At 44.2% G+C, this 27,151-nt stretch overlaps 1 protein-coding gene across 2 annotated transcripts in view; it reads left to right on the top strand.

The window, feature by feature from the left end:
- Positions 1-27,151, top strand: part of MED1 (mediator complex subunit 1) — a 546,545-nt gene that overhangs the window by 71,598 nt on the left and 447,796 nt on the right. For both annotated transcript variants that reach the window (XM_078645645.1, XM_078645646.1), the window contains exons 2-4: positions 13,646-13,874; positions 16,364-16,527; positions 18,834-18,912. In XM_078645645.1, the coding sequence (XP_078501771.1) occupies positions 16,441-16,527; positions 18,834-18,912 (166 nt within the window). In that variant the 5' untranslated portion in view covers positions 13,646-13,874; positions 16,364-16,440. The remainder of the gene's footprint in view (positions 1-13,645; positions 13,875-16,363; positions 16,528-18,833; positions 18,913-27,151) is intronic.

Genomic DNA, 27,151 nt, shown 5'->3' with positions numbered 1-27,151 from the left:
GCATCCTCTAATGCGAAGACTCTGGGCAATTGGCTACACCACTGGCGCTTAATAAACATCTGGCGAGTGCAACACCTCGTGACTAGAATCTACTCCTTCAATTCCTCACCACACGGCCGTCATGTGCGCATTGACCGGTACATGAGCTCCCCAGGTATTGCTACATGGACTACCTAGGGCGAATTCACTCTGATCATAATCCACATCTCCTCCAGATACAATTTCCAGGCTATGCTTATATGGCGCCTTCAACACCGGAGGACCCACCCTTCTGCGTAGTCGTAGCAGTACCATCCACACTTTCTTCGACAAAAACACAGATTCGGGTACAGACGTAAGAGTGGAATGGGAGGCACACAAAGTGGTGATTTGTTGCCAATGCTTCGGCCTCAGCTGTGGCATCCGTAAACAACTGGATGAGGAGGTGACACGTCTCGAGCGGCACTCTGTCTGGAATCTGCCGCGATAGGTAGCCCCCCCTGGAGTTGGAGCGCCTAGAAAAAGCGTTTGATACGCTGGAATGGGAATACCTATTTGCCATCTTACATAGATATGGCCTGGGCAATTGTTTCCTACATCAGTTAAACTGTTATGCACCCTTCCCCAGGCAAGAGTGAAAACGAGACCTTACTTATCTGTGCCAGTGGACGCTGCACCAGACAGGGATGCCTCCTGTCCCCGCTCTTGTTCTCGGTTCTGTGGAACTGCTGGTGGCGGCCATCCGACGGGTGGGGCAATATGGGGGATACCACTAGGAGAGAGAACACATTCTATCTCGCTCTATGTAGAATGCCTATTCCTTTGTGTCAGAGACATCAAGGCACCTCAAGACAATGTCGCGAAAATACTCACTGACTTTGCGTTCCTGTCAGGCCTGCGGCTTAATTGGACAAAATCATGCCTATACCCATTTGATCCATCCACCTCAGACCCAGATTGGATCAGATTGGAGGGCCACGCTGTTTTGGCAGACTGTCTCTGTCACCGATGCTTGTAAGGCACATGATTGTTCTTGCAGTGGAATTGTGATTTTAACCGTATTTTGTGTTATTACCATTTTCTTTGCGCAACATTATTTGGCATTTTAAAAGCTCCTCTTCATTTCCACTCACCACTCACTTGCCTCTAGACCCCGTTCCGTCACGGCTTGTGCTGCTTGAGCGGATGGTCGGCCCAGGCATTTCCTCACTTCGGTCGCACTACCGGAAGGGACAGCAGCGCTCTAGCTGCCTTCCCCCTCCCCTTACTTAATCGGGAGGAAGGCGCGGACTCTCGCAGCGGCGCACGGAAGGCGAACGCTGCCAGTCGCCAGGACACTCCCGCCTTTAGTTAGGTACCTTCAGTTTTAGCCCTAGCGTCTTCCAACACATCCACAATTATGTCCATCCTTAGGTATTCCAGTAAAGAATAAAAAAACTAAACTTTCTCCACATTACGCCTTTCGATGTCTTATCAGCTGAAATCAATAGGTTTCCCTACATCTCTTGCTTAGCTCCCTCTTCTGACCTGAGTGCGACTGCAGTCTCCCCCTGCTTCAACCAGCCCAATGGAGCCCATAACGATCTCACTGCCATCTATTTCAACGCGCGCTCCACCTCAAAACACACTTTGTAGATTTGGAGCCTTATGAATTCAGAGGCCCCGGACATATGTTTTGTGTCTGAGACTTGGCTACATGAAAATTCCACTCCTGATCTTCATATTGCTTTTCCCCCGGAGTATAAAATAATACGTCATGACAGGAAGGACTCTAGGGGAGGTGGACTACTAATTGCAGCAACCCCTAACCTAAACATCTGCTGCGTTGAAAGTCTTGTATTTGACCGCACCGAGATGGTGGTGTTTAAAATAAGCGGTCCTTCAAACGAGGTCTGGAAGGGGACCTTGCTCTATCGACCCCCTGGTGCTAAAGGAGAGTTTGCCAACACTCTGTTAGAGATCATCGCCCCTCATGTCTTGACCTCAGACAAATTCGTCCTGATTGCTCCTCAGCATGGTGGTTAAAATCACCAATCAGATGCTGATACGGAAAAAATAATCTCCAATATGTGTACCCTTAACCTCAGTCAGAAGATCGCTGGCCCGACTCATCTGGGCACTCTAGATCTTCTTTTTACCAACTTCCCTGATATCAGGACCAGCCCCCCCATCCCATTGCTCTGGACCGATCATTATTTACTGAAATTCACCTTTCCTGCTCTTACTACCGAATTAGCTTCCAAAGAGGAATCTACTTCTCGCAGATCTCTAAAAAAAAAATTACACTACCCTCTTTCGCTAAGCATTTCCAGTCCAAATCAATAACTCTCATTGAAAACGTCAGTGCAGCTGCACAGCATCTTGAAGTGACTATCGAAAGAGCACTGGACAAAATCGCCCCCCGGCGTAAGGTTAAGTGCAAGACTAGGAATGCCCCATGGTTTACAGAACAGTTAAGTCGCAAAATCCCTAACTAGAACGGCTGAGAAAAAATGGCGAAATAATAAAGATCTAGTAAACCGCAATGCATATAAAACTCTACATATTAGCTATATGCGGGATATAAGATCGGCAAAGCGAACATATTTACCAAAGCGCAAAAATAAAGCAGAAAATTCCTTCAAGGAATTATACCAAATTTTAAGAGAATTTACCACCCCCCAATAATCCATCTTCTACTCCCAACTCTAGAGAATGGACCGAAGCTCTTTCGGGTTTCTTTGAGGATAAAATAATCGCTATACATGAATCCTTTTCCCAATGCCAAATTCCAATGCAGCCTGAAGGGCCTATCTTCATTCCCGATGACTCACCACACATCTGGAATGAATTTGAAATGTTTAATAATAAGACTATGTCTGTTGGATTAAAAATTAAGTCAGGCTCCCCCACTGATAAAGTCTCCCCCAAATTGTTCAATGTACTGGCCCCGGTCCTGGTAGAATGCCTAACCAGCCTCCTCAATAAATCTCTTCTGGAGGCAGACTTTCCCACAATATGGAAGGCAGCGAGAATCAGGCCAATATTGAAAAAACCAACAGCGGACCCTAATGTTCTTTTAAATTACCGGCCGATCTCTCTGTTGCCATATTTTGGAAAGATACTGGAATCCTTTGTCAATGGACAGCTGGTGAACCATCTAGAGAATAAGGGGCTTTTGGACCCTTCCCAGTCAGGTTTTCGTGCCGCTGATAGCACGGAGAGAGCACTGGTTGAGGTCGCAGACAATATCAGGCTGGCCCTGGATAAACATCAATCAATCAATCCTCGTCCTCCTTGATTTGTCTGCGGACTTCGACACCATCTCCCTCCGCATTCTTATACAACGGCTGGGGGAGATTGGTGTCAGAGGAAAGGTCTTAGGATGGTTCACTAGCTACCTATCCGACCGTACAACCACTGTCCAAGTCAACAGGAACATAGCAAATACACGACCTGTCAAGATGGGTTTTCCGCAGGGCTCTATTCTAAGCCCTACGCTCTATAATGTCTATATGACACCTTTGGCTAAAGTGATTAGAGCGTTCGGCTTTGAGATCCTATCCTACGCCGACGATACCCAAATTCTGGTCACTTTGGGCCCCTACCTCAATGAGACAAAACTCCGCTTCAAAAACTGTATGCTGGAGCTGAAGAACTGGATGGGTATGAACCATCTGCAGCTTAACGGCAATAAGACCGATATTATCCTGTTTGGAAAAGCCGTGGAACATTGGGCTCAGGACTGGTGGCCAGCACAGCTAGGCGATTGTCCAACCCCAAAGGAAACCGTGCGGAACTTGGGTTTTCACATGGATAATAAGTTGTCCATGAGGACCCAAACCAACCACATTGTAGGAACCTGTTTTGGACTCATGCGCAGTCTGCGCAAAGTTTTTAAGTGAATCCCAGCAGAGGCACGGAAATGAAACCCTTAGTGCAGGGTTTAATCATAAACAGGCTAGACTATGGGAACTCGCTTCTATTAGCGATAAATGACCACCACCTGAGGAGTTTACAGGTTCTTCAGAACACTGCAGCACGGCTAGTTTTAGACCTTCCCCGAAGATCGCTGTCCGCCCCTTGTCTGAGAAGCCTTCACTGGCTTCCAGTGAAGAAGCGAATCATGTTTAAAACACTATGTCTGGTTCACAAACAGATGTATGGCAACGGCCCAAAATATTGGTCCCGGAAGCTTACCTGGTAAGCTCCCGGCAGGCAACTCAAAGCGAGCACTGAGTCGTTGCTTACCCCACTGAGAATACACACTGCCAGAAACGGGGGGTCGTGCTTTTTCCTTTCTTGCACCCTCCTTTGAATTAAAATGCCCGTGAATTTGCGCACTATTTCTGAACACATCTGCTTTCGCAAAGGGTTGAAGACATGGCTCTTTACTAACTAAGCTGTCCTCCTCTTGCCAGAGCCGTTCTGCAAGCGCCAGGAGAGTCTTTGGACGTGATATGTGCGCATTACAAATGCCTTTGACTTGACTTGACCCAGGCATTTCCATCAATGGTGAAAGCATACGATGGCAACCCAAGGTCTTCCGCTATATGGGGATCATGATCTACCACCAAGCTGACAACCTACTAAATGAGAATGTCACGCAAGCAATGACCGCCATACGATCACCTACTGGCGAAGCCTACCACTAACAGTCATGGGCCGCATGGCCTTACTAAAGATGGTGGGAAGACGTATCACAGGAACCTGCAGCACGCCACACTATCCACAGCTGGGATAACCACCTCCACCGCCCTAGCACTGATATAGAATGGGAAAGCATCCTAGCAGGGCCAGTACTCATACCCAAAAATGCCGGGTTCTGCCTCATACAGCACTACATAATCCATAGGGCATAGCTTACGCCTGAGAAAATAAGTAGATGGTTTCGGCACCCCGATGCGCACTGCCCCCACTGCCACAGACCTTAGGAGTGCACGGAGGTGAGAAGATGCCCTAGGGAGAGGCAACACCCCGCTGGTGGCCGCATGCGATACTCCTTTTGGATCTTCAGAAGGCCTGGCGAGGACCCCAATCCCCGTGATCAGAACCTGAAAGGGCACTGGATGCGAGCTGAGACAATCTGCAATAGGTGTGCTTAACAGAGACGATGACCAACGCGCATACTGACATCCTCCAATCACAACTCCCCCCACACAGATCCAAGTGTGCTCTCCACATGGACAAGAAACCATCAGCATCGGGGCAATGGGTAGGTGATAGATAACAGAGCACCAGAGTTCCACACAGTTAACACCCCGTTAACCCTCCATTGTCTCTCCCTCTGACTTCTCCCCTTCCCCCACCTCCTCAGTCCCACCCACCCCACGTGTGCAGTGTGAGAAAGTGGCTCTATATATACTGGACCAGAAGGAGGTACAGTGTGTATAGAGTCCACAAACCCCAGAGGTATAACAGAGGTTAAAGTCAGGACTGACCTTACTCTCAAAAGTGGTAGCTTGGTCGAGCAGTAAGGCAGTACCAGAGGACAGTGTAAAGCATTTGTTGTACTCACTCAGTCAGCAAAGGATTTCACACACTCAAGGACTGAACTCCAGGCCAATTGTTTTTATATCAAAACGATAGTTTTATTTTTAGAACCAACAGGCATAAAAATAGACTTTTCTCGATATGAGTACTCTCATGTAATTACTTTGCTTAGAGGCAATAAACTTTGTGAACACAATAGATATAGGGGTTGCAGTAGGCAACACAATCCTAGACGCACTAAAGCATTGAATTCAATGGGTTTTCAACATATAAATACAGTTGATTACTTTGTCGATTACTTTGGTAGTTCCAGGACTTGGTTCTAGATTCAGTCCTGGGGTCTAAGCTGAAACCAATTTGGTAAAACCGTTTTAGTTATAGCAGTGATTTTTCAGAAATATAAAACTGTTTTAACACTTAGAAACTTTTCAATGAAAATCTGGCAATGTTATCCAATGGGAGAAAATTCAGGTTGCAGGTAAAGTACGATCTCGTTACTTTTGTACTCCAGTACTGGTCTCCTGGGGCCAGCACTGGGGTCTCAACTTAGAACAGGTAAGTATTTACGTTTCAGTATTTCGTATGATTTTGAAAGAATATTTCTAGTTTTCAAAAGTAGACAGAAGAAATTTCATAGAAAAGCAGACAGTGGATTCCTATGGAGAAAATACAAGTTACTAGTAAACCCGCTAGGGATTACTTTTGCGTTTCAGCACTGGGCTACAAGGTACAGTACTAGCTCCTCTCCTGATCACAGGTGAGTATTTTGGAATTCGGATGATTTTATATGAATTTTTCAAGTTTACAAAAGTTGGCACTTAGGAAGATTTTTCGAGTCAAATCAGTCAATGTTATTCAATGGCAGGTAAGTGAGTTACCGGATTCCTGGTGAGTACTCAACTGGTGAAGTTGTGGTTCTGGTCATAGACTCAGGGGTCCCCCATGGTCCGGTAGGTACAGTTGGTTCACCCTCAGCTGCCGGGTGCAGAGGTAGATAGGCTCAGTGTTATCCAATGGGGGACGGGGGGCCTCCGGTTCGTGGCTGCTGACTAGCAGGCCACGCGTCTGTGGGAGCTGGGCTCCTGGTCACTTGCTCAGGGCAAAGGGGTAAGCAGGATAGGACAAAGGTGACACAGCCAGCGGTACTCGAGCAGCTGGGTGCAGGGTGCTTTTGAGCCGTCGGCGCTCAATGTTCTCCAATGGAAAAGGTCAAAAGGGAACAAAGGCTGCAGGCTTGGGGGTGGCTCTGCGGGTGCAGAGTGGGCTGGTTCTGAGCTTCCTGGCTGGCACCAGGGGGTTTGTTGCAGCAGAGCCTCTGCTGATGGGAGTCCCAATCTTGAGGAGGGTTAAGGCAGGCAGGTCCTCTGGGTGTCCCAAGGTTGCTGTCTGCAGGAGTCGCCGGGGATAGGCAGGAGCAGGTTACAGGATCGACAGGCCGGTAGGGCTGGGGGCCAATTCAGTTGTTGTCGTCCTGTTAGCAGCTGCACGGCTGGTCCTCTTCCTCTTGATCTTCTTTTCTTATCAGGATCTGTGGAAGGAAGGTTCAGGGAGCCCCTAAATACTGAATTTAGGGGCGTTATGTTATATTATAGACGTTTGTTATGTTATAGATGTTTTATATCGCGCACAATTACTCAAGAGTATCCTGGCGCGCAGAGTTACCTGGTCCAGGCGAGGCAAAGGAGTTTAAACTGGAAGGTTAAAGAAGAAGGTTTTGAGATGTTTTTTAAACAACCTAGAGTCATGGATGTCGCGTAAATCCGAGGGAAGAGAATTCCACGCTTTAGCTGTTTTCACAGAAAGGGACTGGCTGCCAAGCCGCATCCTACGGAATCTGGGAGTCACCAACCAGCATTGGGAGGCTGAGCGCAGCGCCCTGCTCGGAGCATAGAACGCAAAACGCTTCATCAGGTACATTGGACCAAGGCCGTGCAGGGCTCTGTGGGCCAGAGTGAGAGCTTTAAATTGAACTCTGTATGCCACAGGGTGTCCGTGTAGATCGCGCAGGTGCTGTCTTACGCTTGATCTTCTGGAGATGTTAAACAGAAGTCTAGCTGCGGCATTCTGTATGGTCTGCAGTTTTTTAACCAGATCGCCTGTGATACCAATATACAGAGCATTGGCGTAGTCAAGGCGAGAGAGGATAAGAGCTTGTTACAGGTAGGGCAAGGGCAGGGACCAATAGGTACCTGTCCTGGGGTGGGTACACCCCCTAGCCTGCTCCTCTCCTGTGGGAGGGGGGCAGTAGCCTAGCTGTGATTGGGCAGGGCTCCCCATCTTCAAGATGGCCAGTGCTCTGGGTCGTGCTTCACCTAGTTTCCCCCACCTGAGGGGTGGGGTTGGCATAGGCTGGCACACTCCCCTTCCTGACATAGGCTGGCACCCCCCCTTCCTGACGTAGTTTTTCCCTCCTGTCTTCCCGCCAGAGTGGGGCTCAGAACTGGTGGGGGCCAGTTGCTGGGTACAGCAAATGGTCTGGAGAAGCTCACAGAGGCGGCATGCCTTTGAAGCTTCCCCCTGCCCATCCTGGGGAGGAGACCTAGCACCCCGCCCAGGATGTGCATTGTTGCAGGCCCAGGAGAGCGGGGACTCTCCACCCAGGGGTCCAGCAACATGTCTGCTGTATGGCAGCCAGTCAGCCCGGGCGTGGATTGTAGGTTAGGTTTTCAGGGGGCATCTCTATAATGCCCTCTGGTGCATTTTACATTAAATCCCACACTGGCGTCAGTGCGGGTTTAATGTGCTGAGAAGTTTGGTACCAAACTTGTCAGTCTTCAGTGTAGCCATTATGGTGCTGTGGAGTTCGTAATAACAACCTCCCAGCACCATATACTCTTAATGGCATCACTGCACTTACAGTGCCCAGGAATGGCCCTGGGTACTGTAGGGGCACAGGGCTCATGCACCTGTGCCCACACCTCTGGCGTAGGGCACCCAGCTAGAGGGGTGACTGAAGTATGCCAGGGCAGTGGGTTCTGTGGGCATGGCACACAGGGATGTGTGCCATGTCGACTCTTGGTTTAGTTCTGTACTTAGGCACTCGGCTTGAAAAGGAAATGTGTGGGTGTCCGGGTACAGGGCCCCTGAGGGTGGCACAATAAGTGCTGCAGTCCTCAGGGGTCCTCACTGGTCACCATGCCCTGGTACCTAGGGTACCATTTATTAGGGGCTGATAGGTGGCCAGAGATGCCAATTGGGTTTTTAGTTTCAACACAGCTTTAGGGAAGGAGCACAGGCCCTGGGTACCTGGTTGGCAGGAACCCAGGGCACACTCAGTCAAAGCACATCAGCAGTTCAGAATAAAGTGGGGGCATACCAAGACAAGAAAGATGGCATTTTCTCACATGCAGAACACAACACCTAAACCCACTCCTACAAGCTGGGCCAGGGTCTCACCGGTGCTGAGCATTTTTTTTTTTTTTAAGGGGGCCTCGAAACGGGTCCCTATCTGGCTCTGTTTTGTGCCGTGGCACAGGCGGACTGCAGTGAGTTCATGCACATGAATATGTCGGTGCTCTCACTGCTCAGCTCTAACTAGTGGAGAAGTTACGGCATGACGTCATGCCAGGTGAGCGTTGTCGGAGGAGGGAAATCCTTGAAAGAGAGTCATTTTCTCTCTCTGGATTTCCCTTCTCTTTTTGAAACTCAGTGTAGGAAGGTATTCAGGACCCCAGGCCTACTGCTCTCTCTGTAAAATGGATTCCATGTACCTTAGGTACATATCTAATTGGATACTGAGTCCCCTTATCAGTCCCTGTACAGTGTACCTTAGGTACCCAGGGCATAGGTGTACCCAGGGCCCACCAGGGGCTGCAGCATGTATTATGCCACCCCTGGCTGGCCATCCAAATCTGACACAACTGGCTGCACGACAGCTGGGGCAAGGTGGTGTAATCACCCTTTGCTTTAGATATAGTATTCCTATATCTAACCCTAAAATGGGCACACAGATCTCCTATCAGTCACTCCTATGGCAGGCCTTGACAATCCTGAAGGCAGAGTGCTTGGAATCGTGTGAGATAGTGCTCTGGCATGAGCTGAGCCTGTCTGCGGCTTTCGGGATCCATCCCTTAGCCGTTTTCATGATATCGCATACCATATACTCTTAAGTGCATTATAATCCTCGCGGTTATATGCCAACTCTGGTATCGCTTTATCAAAACATGTCGAGTAAGGTGTCATACGAATTGGAATACTAACCCCTCGCCAATTCTGGCGACGGGGTTAGCATTCCACCCTTCTAGAGGGACACGACATGTATGTAACCTGTAACCCCGGTTAAAGTCAGACAGAGCCTTAGCTCCACAAAATGGATGCTGCCACCGAGACACAAGTCTGCCCTCCTGCTGCTGGGAGTCCTCCCAGCCCAGGAGGCAAGGACAAAGGGTTTCCTGCCAGGGGCGGTGCCAGCACCGTCCCAGACAGGATTTTGTGTATCCTAGGTAGGCAGGGCTTTAGAGGAAGGTGACTGCAAGTGGCACCCCGGTGCTCACTGTGCATAGGCCGGCTGAAACCAGTTCCAGGGGCACTCCAGCCCCTGGCCTGGGGAAAGCCCGCCAAAGGAGAGGGGTGTAACCACCCCCCTCCTAGTCCCACCCATAGGGCAGGACTTAGTCGCGTGCCAGCCCCTTTTTGCAGGATAAAGGTAGGAACTGGCCCCCTTCCAAATCAGATCATCTTTGAATCCTGAAACTACTTTCCACGAAAGGAACTCAAGACTTCTTCCCAAGATTCTCCCTTGTGACTAAGGAGTAGTCACCCTGCAGCAGCAGGCACCAACCAAGCATCGCGGTTTGTTGCCAGTCTCTCCTTCGGATCAAGACTGCTCCAGCACGACGAGAACCGGCTTCCCTGGCACCTCTGACCTCAACCTACATCATCAGCCCAGCTGTGATCCGTGGGTGTGACGAGACCTCGAGGGACCGGCCATCTTCAGAACTGCACGACGCTTGTCCAGCACGACCACCGAGTGACCCTCGACCGAGTGCTTTGGGGTAAGAGAAGCCCCGACCCTGAGCAGCTCCAGCACCGAAGTTCAGCCCCCCTGCATCCACGAGATCTGCGTGGGGCCCTTCTGCTCTTTGCTGCCAACCGCGTTGTCCAGGTCGCTTGCCCGTTGGCTAGTGGCCCCCTCACGACGACAAACACTGCTGATCTGGTTGCTCCAGACTAGCCCTTGCTCCCCTCCAAAAGAGGAGCACCCTGGACCCTCCTGGTCCACTCAAGACGCCATTTTAGGTCCACCGCGTGGGCCTTGCATTTGCCAAGACTTGTTGCCCAATCCTGGGTCCAGCGACGTCGACAGCAAGAACCTTCGTGGGACAGCTCGCACCTCCATCCTGGTCGCCGACAAAGCCTCCTGGTCCGAGAGACTGCAGAGCCCAGCAGCGCCCACTCACCTGGCTGAGGTGACTTCGTCCGGTGCCATCCTGGTGCCCACTCAAATCACTGGCTAGTGATTCAGAACTTGGTCCCCTCTGCTTACAGGTTTCTTCTTCCCTGATCCAGGCTTGGATCACTCCGAACTTTCTTCACTGGCCGCCTGCCAGCAACTCTTTCTTCAGGCTCCTGGATCTTCAACGAGGGTTTCCGACGCAACTTCAACCCTATGCAGCCGCAGCCCCTGGGCTAGGTAACCTGAGTACTCCGGTGCTCCAGCATAGTCCAACACCCTAAGTGTTCGGATCCACTCTTGTTTTCGACCCACCTAGTCGGGTTCGCCCGAGAACAGTAACTTTGCAACTGCTAGCCTCCATAGACTTTTTCCCGCCTTACGCGTGAGAGTTCCCACTCTGCACACGACGTCCACAGGCCTCCTGCATCTAATCCCAGTGTTTAGAATTGTAGGCCTAGCGATTCCTGAGTCTAGAAAAGTATTACTTACCTGCTAGCAAGTTCGCATTCCACTTACTGTGTATATGGTTTTTCGTGCCCCTAGGGCATTTGTGTAAATTGTGCGACTTAAAGTATTTTCGTAAGAGTTTTGTTATGTGCTTAGCTCCCTGACTCATAAAGAGTTCAGGGTAGACTTGTTATAAATAAATATCTGTTTATTTTCATAACAACTTGTGTGGTGTCCTTTCACTGGGTGTTCAAGGGGTAATGTGATGGTAAAACAGCTGGCTTAACACGCCCTCTAGAGTCTTAGCCTTAGACTGCTCGTATCCATGCTACTAGGATAGCTGGTCTATAAGGTTGACTTACAACCAATCATCAATAAGGGTTGTTTGGACTGATACATAGTGATCACTAGAATAGTGAGCACTGCATATCAGGCCAACTTCTCACACTCAGGAGCAGCAACATTGTTGTGGTGTCACCAGGGCTTTAAGTGGAAGCTTTTTCAATATTATATACAAGCCATAGTTGCTGCTTATTTATCTTATGCAACTATCAACCATTGACAAAGCTACCGATTTGTTATAGGAATGATGTTACTTGTTGTATCATATATCTGGATGCTATGACAGAAACAGCAAAATACAAGACGGGCGGCACACTAAGCTAAGAACAATTTTAAGCCACGCCCTTAATTGCATTGGTCATGCCCCTTTAAGAGACCCCAGCCCCCCCAGTTTTTTTTATCCCTCTTAAAGCCCTGCCTACAAACGTTCACACTCAATAATGGCACGCACAGTGACCTCATGAGAGGGGCATGCGACTCACACCTCGCCCACTTGGGATGCACCGCAACTACCGATATGCATTAATCCGTGTCCGTAATGCCATTAAAGCAACAGTGTAACCCAGGTTGCTCGTGACAACTGTAACTGCACATGTAATGTTCTTATTGAATTGGCAAAAAAAAAGTGAAAAGAGAGACTATGAAAGGTAGCCAACCCTTTTAGATATTCCACTCTTAACTTGATTCACAGCTGAATGATATGGAAGAAATATGCCCCTAGGTATGCTTGCTCTAGAAAATGTAAACGATAGTAGATTAGAATCTTCCAAATCTAAAACTGAAAGGTGGCCAACTAGGTTGCAAAGGCTGCAAATGGATCTAAAAGCAGCATCATGGCTGAGCTGCATCTCTTCCAAAGTGGCTAGACAACAGATTATGTGCTACACAGTGAGTGTAAGCCACCTTTAAATTATCCAGCAAAGTTACATTTGCCCAGCTCTTCGTTTTCATTATTTCTTTTCATATACCTTGCATAGCAACTCTTTTTTTGTTTACCATTATGATGTCCATTTACCCAAATGTGTCATTTAGCTCCCCATTTTGATGTTCATCGGGCCCCTCCTTTTTTTTTGTTGTTTTTTTTGCATATGGCACCATATCTTGTGTTTTGGATGTGCTTTGCACTCCCATTTTGATGGCTTTGGTCTGTATTTTTAATACTCTTTTTTTGATGTCCTATGAAACACCCTGACCTGTGTTTTCATCACCATTTATATTGGCAAATGATTCTATTATAGTAACCTAGGAGGAGTTCTTACTTTACACAGTTGAACAGTTTCTTTGGAGCTGCTGCGCCTGAAAGAATCCTAGTCTCAAACATTGAATACCAATGCCTGTTAGTTGGGTGCTGGTAGTAGCTTTGCAGCAATAATCATATATATTAACATTCGCATAGTACTCCCAAGGGAGGGTACCGGTGTAATGATTGTTTTTGGTCGTTAGTGTGACGCAGACTATGCCACTAGTATCGCATGGCTGGTGGTACCTTCTGAGAGCATTTAGGGTGCTTGCTGGTAGCATGAGGCTAGTTGTGAAAGGAATTGTTTACAATTGTAACATTTGGCAATGCTTATTAGCCATGATGATTTAAAATCGATTAATAGTAAAACAGCTTTTATATTCAATTTACCATAAAATTACACAAACCTATCTCCTTGCAAATGTGTACCTCCCCCAACCATGTGTCAAAGCTCCATTTTGCCCTCTTTGGGGATTTTCATATTTGAGAAACCTTTTAAACATATTGGCAGTAATTTAGGCAACAAGGGTACGCTTTGTAAAATTGTTTTTTTTTCTCTAAGGAACAGTGGTTTTTACGTTTCCTGAATTTCCTGATGTGAGATTTATGGGAAAATCTTTGTGAATCATATCGTACGAATGCAGTCTGCTAACGTTAACTATCTATGAAAAATATCTAACAATATAGGTGGCAGTACCTGTGTCAAGTAGGGGTCTAGTAGTTCATCCTTCCATAGTTTAAAACTGATTCTTTGTCCTGTTTGTTATCAGATGTACTCCTGAAGAACAGTCCTATTTCTACTGCATATAATTGGATCCCTGCTTTAAAGGATGCGGCCACGTCGAAATGCAGTCACAAACCGAAAATGAAGCACCCAGCCTACAGAAAGTAACAATAACAAACTGGAAGACATGTTTGCAGCAGGAGAGCCAAGTAGAGCCAGTGTGGCAGCAGCAGACCTGCAGCACCCCCCATATCTACGTCTCTCACTTTCATGATGTGAGTTGTAGACACATTAATTATTGAGTGTGAAATTACTGTACTATGCAAGTCCAGGAAAAAGACTTATTTGGGGCTATTGTCTCCAAATCAGATTACGTTCCTGTACTGTGGATTGAGTGGCCATTCATTTATTTGTGCCACTTTTGCTACCATAATCTTCTGTGCATATAGTGTTCGAACATTTCCCTGTGAATGAAATTTAGTTTATCTTGTTTTAGAAAAAACATTACTGTACATAATTGCGTTTTTTGTAGTGACTATTTTAAGTTCAGTATTCTTGAACGTGTATTGTTTCTTCCTACCAGTATATTCTATAAAATGAAACCTAGATTTGTGTAACCTTTTATCAATATACTACATCGTTATCGGTCTTTGTTGAATACTTCTCATTTCTCTTTGAAATGTTACGCTATTCACTAAATAAATAGAAAATGTCACATCTGAATGTATTGGTAATGATTTTTTCTGCCACTTAATTGAAGCACATTGATGTAATCTGTCTACTGAGAAGTACACACTATTTTGCTTTCTTTAAGTACAAAAAAGCATCTCTTTAAAAGGGATATCCCTCCCCCTTGATCTGCAGAGCAATTCGTTATTTTTAATGTTTTCCATTAGTTTAGGAAAACATTCCCTAACCCAGGATGGGTGTGCATTTCAGTTATGCATTTAATTCCTTTTTCATGCAGCCTTGTGATATGTATTTGTTTTCTATTGGTCTTTTTGCTTTTCCACCCATTATGTAAAATGTAAGCCGGTAGGAGAAATCTTAATGCAATCAATGCTTCTAGGGTAACCGTAGTCAGGAAATGTGACTGCCATCCCCAGGGAATCAGCCTGTCCTCTTGTGGTTCTATTGCAAATTATTTTCCTCTTGTAACTCAATTCTCATATAGGAGGTGGCTTTATAGAGGCTTAAACCACTGTATTGTTTTTTTTTTATATTTCTTTTTATTAAAACAAGGCATCAATAAATACACGGTGCATAGTACAGAAGGGGGTCAATCAACGTCAACATTCAATACAAAAATTCTTGGTCAGTGGGGGGGAGGGGAGCCATACATCAATATCATAAACACTTATTCAATCGGGTCATGGGGAAGTTGGAACATCCAGAACTACATTTGCAGGTGGTACACAAATATTCCCTCTGTATTCATTCCAGGGGCCCCAAATATTATTCCACTTCCGAGGACGACCCCATGCCAGGTAAACAGTTTTTTCACGGAACATACACCAATCCATACTTTCTTTCCATCCCTCTATCGTTGGCGGCCTATCAGAACCCCACAGTTGTGCTACATTTCGTTTAGCGATCATGGTCCCCAACGTGACCCATTGGGTCTGTGCAGTATTTAGATCCGTGGGCTCCCAGATATTTAGCAGGCATCTCCTAGCCTCCGGCAAGAGAGCCACCCCTGTAGCTTCATGCATAACATTGTAAACAGAGCCCCAATAATTCACCATATGTCCACATTCCCAGATGATATGAAGGAATGTCGCCAATAAGCCACATCCCCGCTTACACAAACCCTCCTCCGCTAGACCCATTTTAATCAAACGTGGACCCGTGACATAGACTCTGTGGAGTATCTTAAGCTGGACAAGTCTCAATCTTGCTGGGATCGCGACCTCCTTTGTAGACGAGATCGCCGATTGCCAGTCCTCATCATCAATTTCAAGGCCATCTCGGGTCCACCTCTCCCTCAGATCTACCAAAAGATCAACTCTGTGATTAATCAGTTTTTTATACACCAGGGAAATGGTGCTATTGGGCATATGTCCATCTAGTATACGGTCCTCCAAGGGGGATGCCTCCGGTATCCTCTCCCCCTCGGGGAAGACCGATCGCAGTGCATGTCTGACCTGCGCATAACGAAAATACTCCGTACCACTCGGCTCATATTCCTTTTGTAGGTCAGCAAATGATTTAATCTTTCCCTTCACTCAGATTATTAAACCACTGTATTGTTGATTGGTTATTGATTGGTTTGGTGGCATGCAGGTGTCAGAAGTTTGTTGGGGATTGCATGAGCACTCGATGGGTTTTTGTAGCTCTTCTGAGATTGCCATTCTTGAAGAGTGTGGTGAAATAATCCATGTGCTGTATCACATAAGTTCATGCAGCTTTCGTGTGTGAAGTTGTATACACCAAAAACATACTACGTTGAAGGGACATAAACTCTATTCCTGTCACATCTCACTTTCTGCTGACTTATATGTTCACCCTCCTCTTGTGGTGTAACTAAACTGCCATGCAGGTCTGCTTATTTACTGTAACATATATGTTGGAATATGTCTTACTCTGTTTAACACTGCTAAATGTCAGTGGTTATACAAAAGTTTTCTTTCGGCTGTGCAACATAATTCCTCTATTAAACGAGGTATATATTAATATTGGATTTTATACCATTCTTCTCTTCCCGTGTTGGCTTGGATTTAGAGCTGTCAAAAGTTTTAAAAAACATTTTTTCCCACAATTCCAGATGTGTCCAATGAGCGAAGGACCTCTTGCCTGACCGCAGATGCTCTGTTTGCTCAGTGGAAGTGAAGAATTGAGAAGATGAGTTCCCTCTTGGAGAAGCTGCACGCTAAGTTCAACCAAAACAGGCCATGGACGGAAACAATGAAGCTTGTGCGGCAAGTTATGGTGAGGCTCGTTAGTGCCACTCTGATGGTGTCTGTGAGTGTGGCAGGCTGCTGCTTTGTCACCAAAGTTATTATAGTTACTGCCTTGTTTTCCTTGTCAAGCTGTCCTCCGCAAGTTGTACATTTGCTACTGTATCCTGCAGTGAGACACAGTTGAGCTCTACTGTAACACACTTCTTCACAGGAAGTAGTTGTTCAGCAGTTATTATGAAAAGTGTCTGTTTTGTAACTTGAGGAAGCCTTATTTATCATTCGCACATAATCTTTCATGGCTCTTCCTATCACATTTGACTGTTACTGCAGTCGCTTAACATGCTTCCTTCCATAGCATTCAGTTTCTGCAGTAATGCAATTTAACATACCCCTGCTGTTTGCTAAAAGCCCCCTGGCACACCTCTTTCCACATCTGTTTAATATGTTGGACCTGCTCCATTATATTTCTGTATTCCATGGCATCAGGACTTTATAATAACTGACCATTCTGGAGTCTCGGTAGATAGTGTTAGGAGTACTTGAATTAATAAAAACATCTGTTAATTATTCTGGATATCTTTCCTATGTCTTGTTGTTTTTCAGTCTTGACCACTGCAGAAAGTGCTGACGATACAGAGTTTAGTTTTGGCTTTCCACAAAATCAACATTCTAAGATGAATTGTGATGTCTCCAACCCCCCCCCCCCCCCCCCTCCACCCCCTCCCTCGGAATGGGAACATAAGCAACCCAGCCTAGTTTTGGCTTTATTTTGGTGGTAGGTTGCTGTAAGTGGCTCTGGTGCGACCAGACCTTTGTCCCTTTTCCTCACTGCACAACTAGAAAGTAGAGCTACACGTCACTGATGAGGTTCTGCAAAGCCAAAATATTTATAGGCTGCTTGTGCTTCCTTTAAAAGGGTCCATGTAATGCTGGTTTTTATTATGAAAATTCACTGTCTGCAGGTGGGCAGTGCTCAAAAACTAAAAGAATCAAGTTGTTGTACTATGCCTAGGTGGTTGATACCCAGCCTTTAAAATGTTGCATATTGCTGCCTAGGGCATAAGGCATTCTAAAATGGCGCTTTTTGTGTATAAACACACACAGCACTCAGCTGCCTTTGTGACTAGGTTGATGACATCTAGGTTCCTTTAAGCATACAAGAAGCATGGAGGCCTCCCACCAGGCAGTAATTATGGCTACAGCACACCTCCGGGTCTAGCCAGCGCTATATAAAACTCAAATAAATAAATTGCTACAGCATTCAAACTTCCAATTGAAAATACTAAAGGCCACCTTGCGTACATCCAATACAACACAGATATTCCATTTGGATGGTTTTCACTGTGTTAACAACACTACTTCTATCATGATACTCAACACACTAACAACAAACAGACCACACATCCCAAATCTGCCTGGCAATTTGGATATCACGGTACCAAAGAGCACCTGTCACAGCCACCCAGCTACACTCAATAAACTGGAATTTTTTTAATAATGCTTAACATTGCCCTTTCTCAAACAAAATACATTATTAAGATACCCCAATACCTTTATGTGCACAGCAAGACAAAAGACCACTATTATTCAAAGTGCTCTCAACTCTACAGCCCTTCTCAGTGCACCACACCTACATCCATGTTAGAACCTCTTAGATAAAGTTAGCTTGAACGTGACCTTGTGCACACAATACACCATCATTCTAAACTTAACACATTGAACAAACTCTACTCACCACACCGAGTCAAACACCAACAAATAGGCACAGAATATTCCAAGATCTGCATAAGACATAGTCTATATATATATATAGTTCATTCACTAAAATGCCATGGTAGTGGTAGTTGGCACTACTTAAATGAGCACATAACACATTCATAAAATGAGAAGGACAATATTATAACCATCCCTAATAAGGAAGGCTATAGATGTATCCTGTAGCCTATGAGGTTTATTCATGATAAGCCTAAGTACTTCGGCCCGGTCTCCTTTTCTGTGTGCAGTTATCTGAACTATGAAGCTATAATAGCTGAGATTAATTCACATATTTTTCCTTAAATATTTTATTTTTCACACGCTGTAGTCTCCTCAGATATGTAGAAGGTTACAAAAAGAAAAACTTGATGGTGATGCAGTGGTGGACATTATATTGTTTTTGTTAATGAAAGGAGGGTTTGTTTTCAAAAGCCTACGGCTTCAACTTTCTTGTTGAGTCATTTTCATGGTTGTGTTGAGCATTACTGTATCAGTTTCTGTTGCACCAGTATTTGGCTTTGTTGATATTAGAACAATTAACCACTCACCCAGTGCACTTTTTCTTTCATCTTGACACAGGACAAGAGGGGTGTGCTCGGCCCTGGTGGACATCCACATTTGGTCAGCTGCTTGGAGACCCTCCAGAAGGCCCTGAAAGGTATCTATCATGGCCTATTTGTGAGTGATACCAGCATGAAGAGAGTGTGACTCATCTGTGTTGTACTTTGCTATGGTCCATTGACTTTTAAGTGGCAGACATTTTAAAGCATTCTAGTGCACCACTGAGCAAGATGGCTGCATGAGCAGTCAATGTTTACACTTTCCTGTTTTAGGCTTATTTTTGTATGATTTGTACCATTACGATTTTGAATTCCAGTGTAAAGCATTTTATATGCTAAAATGTGAGGTAAGACATTGCATAATGCTCTACATGGGATTCTACCCTGAAGCAAATAGCGTTCATGCAGATGCAGGGTTCATGCGGATGCCTTGGTTCTTAATAGGTTGTGCTGTGGTGCACCTTTAAGAAAGGTCCCCACTCAGAAGAATACTGTGCCATCAGCTAATGCTTCACATAGTTTAAAAGCAGTGGAATATTTCTGCAGAGCAAACCACTTCGATTATTGAAATATACGGAAATGCTTCAAAGTATGATAAGGAGGTGTTTTAATGACATTTCCTTATTAAATGTTAAATACTTAAAACAATTTTGGAGGACGGCCTTGGGCACTTGCTTTACCCCCACCTATTCTAACTTGCACATGGGCTGCTGGAAGGAGCAGGTGATAGATGATGCAGCCTTTAGTATCTGTTTGGAACATGTAATAACGTTGAGGAGGTTTCTATGACCTGTCGGTTATATGATGGGGAACTGAGGTAAGTGCTGAGCAGTTTGTACATGTTATAAACCAAAATTACCTTAAGCTGCACTTCATTTGCCATGTGGGTGTATTTGAGGTGGATTTTATGGATTTAATTGAATATCTCATTAAAAACAAGGTTGAAACAGTTCTATTGAAAACCAACGGCAGGGAATAAACGTATGCTTTCCTCTAATTATCCATCCAGCAAACCTATAAGAAAGTATACAATATGAGGATATCCGGAGAATGAAGAGGAATTGCAGTGCATACACAGGTACAAAAAGGCAGCAGAAGAGACAGTGCAGATATTTTTACATAGAAGTTATACAGATGAAATAGTCAGTTCAACTTGCAAGAAAACAAGCAAAAGGAGAGAAAAGAATACAAGAAAGAGAAACATAATTTTAGTTTCACAACAACGTATAGCAGTGAACGGAGGCAATTGAGGAGATTCTTACAGAGGCATTGGCATTTATTAATACATGATCTGATGTTAGCAAAAGAAGACCCTTAGAAGGCCCCTGCTAACTTTCAGGAGAGCATCTTTAATGAGAGGTAGCCTAGTGACTAGCAGTGTCCCACAAAATACACAGACAATATGGCTCAATAAAAAACAGAGGCTTGTCAAGTGTATTAAATACCATACACACAAATACTGGATAAATAAAGATACCTATTATGCCCCATTTGAAAGGAAAACAAGAAAAATCAAGAGTAGAAACAACAAACAAGCATTTGCAATGCAATAGGTGTCGCTTTTACAAGAGTTTGAGCTATTCGCATTGTAAATGACAATGCCTTTTATTTATGTGTTTTGAAAACTTTCAAGAGGTGCATAAACATGCACTTGCTACTTACAGCCTTTGCTTACGAGAAGCAAGGTTGGAAATAACTGCCAGCCTTGCTTCTTGTAACCAAGGACTATCTGTAGAAAGCGCGTGTTTACGCACCGCTTGCAGGTTTGCAAAACACATAAATAAAAGGCATAGCCATTTACAATGCCAATAGCTCAAACTCTTGCAAATGCGAGAACTGTTGCATTGCAAATGCTTTATGCTAAAGATGAGACTCTGTGTGAAAGTTAAAGAGAAATGAAACAAACCCATGTGCAGAATAACAAGAAGAGTGGGACTAGACATAGTGACAGGTTCAGTTTTCTTTTTTCAATAGTGGAAGAAAAAGTATGGAACAACAAGTTCAGTGAACACCCAGAAGAGTATAGTGGAGAAACAATTGATATGTGAGATTGTTGCACACTAGTATTCAGGTTTAAGAATCTTTAAACAATAGGAAGCATGTATGTAAATAATATGACAGCGAACTGTATTTACACTGTTAGGCTTAACAGTGGGCCCAACCGCACTCCTTTAAGCGAATTGGAAATCTTCAATATTTAAAGTTCAGGGTATCCAAATGTAAATTTAAATGTATTATTTTTTTATTGTAGAGTTTTATATGGCGCGAACTAGACCCGAACCGAATCAGGTATCAGAGCGCTTTACATAGCTCAAGTTACGTTTTTACATGAGGACACACACTTTCATTTTTAGGCACGGGGAGATTAAGTGATTTGCCCAAAATCACAGGAGGTTTTGGCGTCATTAGCGAGACTCGAACCCAGAGTCCGAGGTCGAGCGCCTTAGCCGTTAGGCCAACTCCTCTCCCCTAAATGAATTGAGTTAAACTTTGTTTATTCATCTTTCACTGATATTTCATCTTTTTCGCTGTTACATCACAGCTCAAAATGTTCATCTTTTACCTCATTGTGAACATCTCATCCTCATTGTAGTTTTTATAATCCAAAAGATTATTGAGATGTATACTTCAAAACCCTATGCATTTCGTGCCGGGGCACTTAATCAGGGGAAATACATGTAATCTATAACAAAAGTAAAGAGTAGAAACAGTGTGTCAATGATCAGGAAGTAGGCCTGCGGATACTTAGTTAAGAGTAGCTAGATGTATGAGTGTGGTGTTCAAGCACGGTTTACCGAACGAAAACGTGTGATTGAGTGGCTTAGTTTGGCTTGTGAGTGAGGGTGAGTGAAACAATGATATGAATGATTGGCTGTCTAACGATGCGCTCAAAGACGTGTGGTTAATCCGAGTGAGTAATTTTCAAGTTGAAGTGAATGGCGTGGTTGGGCGGGTGCTGAAACTCTCCTATTCTGTATTTAATTTTACAAAAAATCCATTATTGTGAGTGCATTTAAAGCATGCAGTGCCGTAAAAAAATGTACTCGTGCCGGTGCCCTGTTGGTATAAGTAAACTGCTCGCGGTCAGGAGTCAAATGGGTGCGCAAGTTAGTTTGTACAAAATACATGCATTATTCAAGCTTTCTCATGCTTGTATCTACAATTATTATATTCGTAGCCAGCGGTTTTACCGGTAATCATAGAGAATATTGTTCGTCTATTCACGGTGAAAACTATCCGAAGACGCGGCGCATGCGTGCAATGGTCTGTTGTGTGTTTCTATGGAGATAACCCGGAAGTGGATTATCGTAAAAGGCGTGTTGGTGAGGGACTGTGCTTGTGTGGGGATGTTATCATGTACAGTAAAGTTCCTATCTTCCCAATAGGCTCTGCGCATTGGAATAATACCTACAGCAGTAAAGGCCTAGGCCAGACGTTAACTAGGTCTACTACTGTCGATACTAGACTTAAAGTTTTGGGTTTGCCAGCGTAGCTCAGAGTTCACTAGAAACTTTCTCGAATGTTCAAGGAGGAATTAACTTCCCTGATTAGACAAGAAGGGATTTAGTTTCTGACAACCATAGAACATGACAACTTTGCTCTCCCCTAATCAAGAGTCAATCTCGAGAGTCGTGTGAACAAAAGGCAAATTATTTTACTCAGTCAGTACGTGCATTCTTAGTCTCATCAGAATGTAGAGAAAAGGAAGAGACGGGCGTGTTCAATAAAAAGGTGTTATTTATTGATCAGTCTCTTTTCTCATACAAGAGAAATGGATCGATATTATTGCAATACTTATAGTTAAGTAAAGTGCATACATTAAAAGCAATAGTATAAAATAATACTGTAAAAACATTGATATGGTTTCTAAGCCATAAGATGTTTTAAAATGAATAAAATATATTATATACACATATACATTTGACTAAACGTACTCAACTGGTGTTTCTAGATACGCCTACCCCGTGTACCTGACCTAAGTCTAATACATGGGCGGGAATAGATAGTTACAGTTTAAGTTAAGTTTGTTTTTGCCAAGTGAATAACTAAAGAATTCTCTGTGAGGGGTTATTCAGTTCTGTACCTGGAATTTAGGATGAATGAGGAATGGTATCTCTCTCTCTGGTCTCGATATTCCAGGCTGCCTGCGAGGGCTGCCCGGAAACGCCGGTGCTGGATTCTCGGCAGGAGAAAGCAGCGCGTCTCTCAGCGCGTCAGAAAGGCGGGGCTGCGCCAGCGGGGTCTGCTCTGCTCTTCGCTTCGGCAAGTATGGCTGCTCCGTCTCGTCACCACGCGTGTGTTTGCATATGGCAAGATCGGTAATATTTATACCTTTAAGGTGCCGAGATTGACGTAAGGATGGACATAGATACGTCAATAAAGATGTCATACGACTTGCTCGTTAGCACATTCTTTTACTAAAGTTCTCGGTGAAATCAAAACAATGGCCGCAGGGTTTTGCCCAGGTTGTCATAGGTTTGATTTGTTATGAGAACTCCGTATGCCTTATCAGGGGCTGGAGGAATATCGCTTGTCTAATTAGATCGCAAGTGTTATGACCTAATCAGATAACACGTTCCTGTGCCGTAGTGTGACTGCGTCAGATAACGGTATCTGCATCATGGGGGTTTTCTGCCTCATGGGCTGACTGCTAGTTAACTTGTTGGTTTTTTTAACTAGAATAGGGTCAGGAATAGGGGGATCGATTCAGGACCTATAGGAATACATGACACCCACTCCACGCTAACTATGGACATATTTACTAATCTAGGCATAGTATAACATAGTACAACATACTATAGAGTAGTGTGTATACCTTACCACCCCAAAATACATAAATGCATTTTGAAATTTTCAAATATACTGAAAAAAATTGCAGACATATATATATGGTATGCACTCAAGCTGTAGAAAAATGCCAAAGTAATCGCATTTGTATACATTATTGCTTATTTGGTATATGAGAATTACACATGAAATGGTTTCTTACAGAAAAAAGTTTCGAGACCATTCCATCACAGAATAAAATATCTTTATGAACATGCCAGCGGGCAGCTAATGTCTATAAGCTATCTAAAATTTAGAAACCTTAGTTCTCTAAGAATAGTTCTTACTTTAAGCAGAAGATAGTGTCCCGAAAAATAAGCAAAAATATTTGGGGCTGCTGGAAAAACTGCTGTCCGTGAACTGGAGCGAAAATGTTCATGTGACTTTATTTTTAAAGTTGAAGGCCGAATTCAGGGAACGCCGTGTGCGAGCTTGCTCAAAAGTCTCTATTTCTGTTCGGGTGAGAACATCATATCATTTAGGCTTTCGAAAAAACTGTCAACAGCTTCCTGGGAAAGTTCCACTAACTCGGAAATAGGTGTAATCATGCATTCTTGCGCATGATTGTCTCCATTGACATTCTGATTTGCATTACTGACAGAAGGTCGTACCTGTTCGATGCTGCTTTCATCTTGAACTTCACTACCCATCAATCGTAGTGGTGAAGCTTCCACGAATGCCGTCATCAGGATTGGTAGCCTTTGAGGGCAGCACAAAGCATGAACCTTGATCGGGCTCAACAATGTTTCTGCATCCATCGGCGCATCTGATTGTAGCGTCAGACAGGTGTCTAACACGCATTCTTCTCCGCATAGCAGACACCTCAATACAGGTAAAACACATCTTTGCCACATTGGTCGAAATGATAGAAACCAAGTCATGTTCAGGTCTCTAAGCCGGGAGAGTCCCAGGATTTTTGATATCCGGTCCCGGTATCCAATGGCTAGGATTGTTTCTTCCCTTGTCGCAAGAGTTTTGTCTGTGACATGGGTTGCCATAACGAAAAATAAGGACTAAGAATAGGATTCCTGCAATTAGTCCCAGGATCAGGGGAAGTCCGCCAAAAATCGAATGGACGAAATCTGGAAAAATACCCAGTATGGCTTTGAATGGTGTTAATGCCATCGAAAATACTGTCTTAAATACCTTTGAGACCCCATTGGTATCAGAAATATTTAAGATTTCATTCAGGATTTCCGCAAAATGTACGGGGGAATTAGTTGATAATAATGTATGTATCTCTGCAGTCGTCCTTGCGACTTGTAGATCATACGTTTCTTTTGATGACGAGAGCCTGGTAGGCGTCTGAAGAAGGACTGTTTTCATTCTGCTTAAAGTATCTATTCGAATAGAAGTAATTTTCAAATCGGGCCATGCCCTTGCCTCCCTGTCTGGGAAGGAGCTGGGGAACAATGTGCGTCCACAGCACTTGACCTTCGCAGTAGTAGTTACTAGATAAGGAAGACTACAACATCTGCGGTCTACAATAAGAATGTAACTCCCATTATAGAGTCTTTGAAAGAATGGTTCTATTTCTGTTGCAGGTGCGCCTTGCTGGTGACATGAAAGGTTGTATGAATTCCCTTCACAGGCTCCATGCAAACTAATTCCGTTACACAGAAGTGTGCCACTCAGTGACATCGCACAATTGTTGCCACTAAGAAACACTTTCTGTCCTTTATTACTGACACATGCATGTGAATAGGGCAGGTTCCATGTTGTTTTAAGGTACCCCTTTCCCAATTTCTCGTACATGCCAGCCTGTATATATTTTTGGCAGTATTGAAACCTGAAGGTTGAGATTGGAATATTTATTATCCCATGTATTATCCATTCATTGACAGGTCGTTCTGACATTGTCATTGGTAATCTTTCTAGTTTTTCAATGCTCAAGATTGTATAATCAGCACCCTTTTGCGCCATACTGATTTGTCTATCAGTAAGGTTAAAGATTTGGAATAGTGACGTTGTGTTGATTAAACGCCAAGGCACATAGCCTGAACGCAGATTTTGTAACGTCCAGCCAAGCTGTACAATAGAACGCAATTGTGACTGACCGTGTTGTAATAGCAGTAAGTCTTGCGATAATATATCGATTGCTGACGACACAATGCTGTCCAAAGAAAAAATTCTGGAGGACAGAGTCATTAACCCATTGTCCACTACAGAAAGTGATTTTTCCAAATTAATACGGTCAATTTCCCGTATTCTCTCTGCTGTTTCAATTTGAGTAACCTTCCAGGCCTCATTGTATGCTGCATATACAGAGGCTGCTATGAAACGCTTTTGACGCTGTTTGCGTGGTCCCAAAGTGAAATCACGCAAGTCAGCACCATCAGTAAGTAAAGTTAGGTGTTGCTTAATTTCTGCCAGTGTGGAAGTTTGTAGCCATTGAAGGCATAATTTGCCCACACTGTAGGTGGTTATTATCCCTGGGTGATGTCTTTGAGGATATCTAGGGTCTGGCCTGGTCATTTTGAACCCCTGTGTTTTGTTCAGGAATCTGTCTTGACAGTTATTAGTATCTGTGGGCCAGATCAACCACTGTTTCCAATCAGGATGTGTTCTGTTTTGGTTTAATATATGGTTTACGTCTATCTCTTCATCTGTATCAGAGTTATTGCTAAACATTATTGGCTTTGGAATAGACGGTTTATTTAAATCTTTGATTTTGGCTAAGCCAAGACAGGTGGTCTGTTGAACAGTGTCATTTAAAAATATCATTTGTTCTGGGATCATGCAGGCTCTAAACAAAGCTTCTATACCCTGTACTTGCCATTCTTTTGTACCCCAAACACTTTTCAATTCAACATTTTTGTCCCAATAATCAAATCCAAAAGTATTCATTTGTTCAAAAAATGAGTCTGAATATAACAATTTTGTGTTGGTTATCATGGTTTTGGTTCCTGTCTTGTTCGACAATTTAAAATAAAATGTTTCAGCATTACTTGTGTTAAAACCTGAAAAATATGAATATTTGTCGTAAACGGTTCTTGAGCTCCCTTTTGGAGGTGTTGCACAATGTTCCCATTGATTATTATTTAAAACGTTTCTAGGTTGTGCAGATCTATGTAAAAAGTGGTTACCATAGTGGTTATAGCAATACATACTGTCATAATTTGTAGAACCCTGCAAATAATCATGTTTGGTAAATTTAGCAGACATTACTAAGTCAGACATCATATTATTAATGCTTTCGAAGTCCCAATCATCAGCAAATGAGTTTGGTTTTGCAAAGTCACTCAATGAGATCTTAATTTGGTGTGGATATTTCAGGATCTCGACCGGACCATAAATTTCATAGTCAGTGTTGTCCCAGGCTACCCCACCAGGTATCGGATTGGCTGTGAAGTTGGCTGAAGAAAGTTCTCTTTTCTCGACGTGTGAAGATGTGTGTGGTTTGAGGATCAAGTTGATTTTCTGACTTGCTGTGTCCATTTTAGCATATTTTCCCTCAATGAAGCGTCCCAAAGTAAGTACCATGATGAGCCAAAGTATGAGGATAAATGC

The sequence above is a fragment of the Lissotriton helveticus genome, chromosome 5_1 (genome assembly GCF_964261635.1).
Source record: "Lissotriton helveticus chromosome 5_1, aLisHel1.1, whole genome shotgun sequence".
NCBI lineage: Eukaryota > Metazoa > Chordata > Amphibia > Caudata > Salamandridae > Lissotriton > Lissotriton helveticus.
Note: the sequence above shows the minus strand (reverse complement) of the source record. Positions and strands in the feature narration are given on the sequence as shown.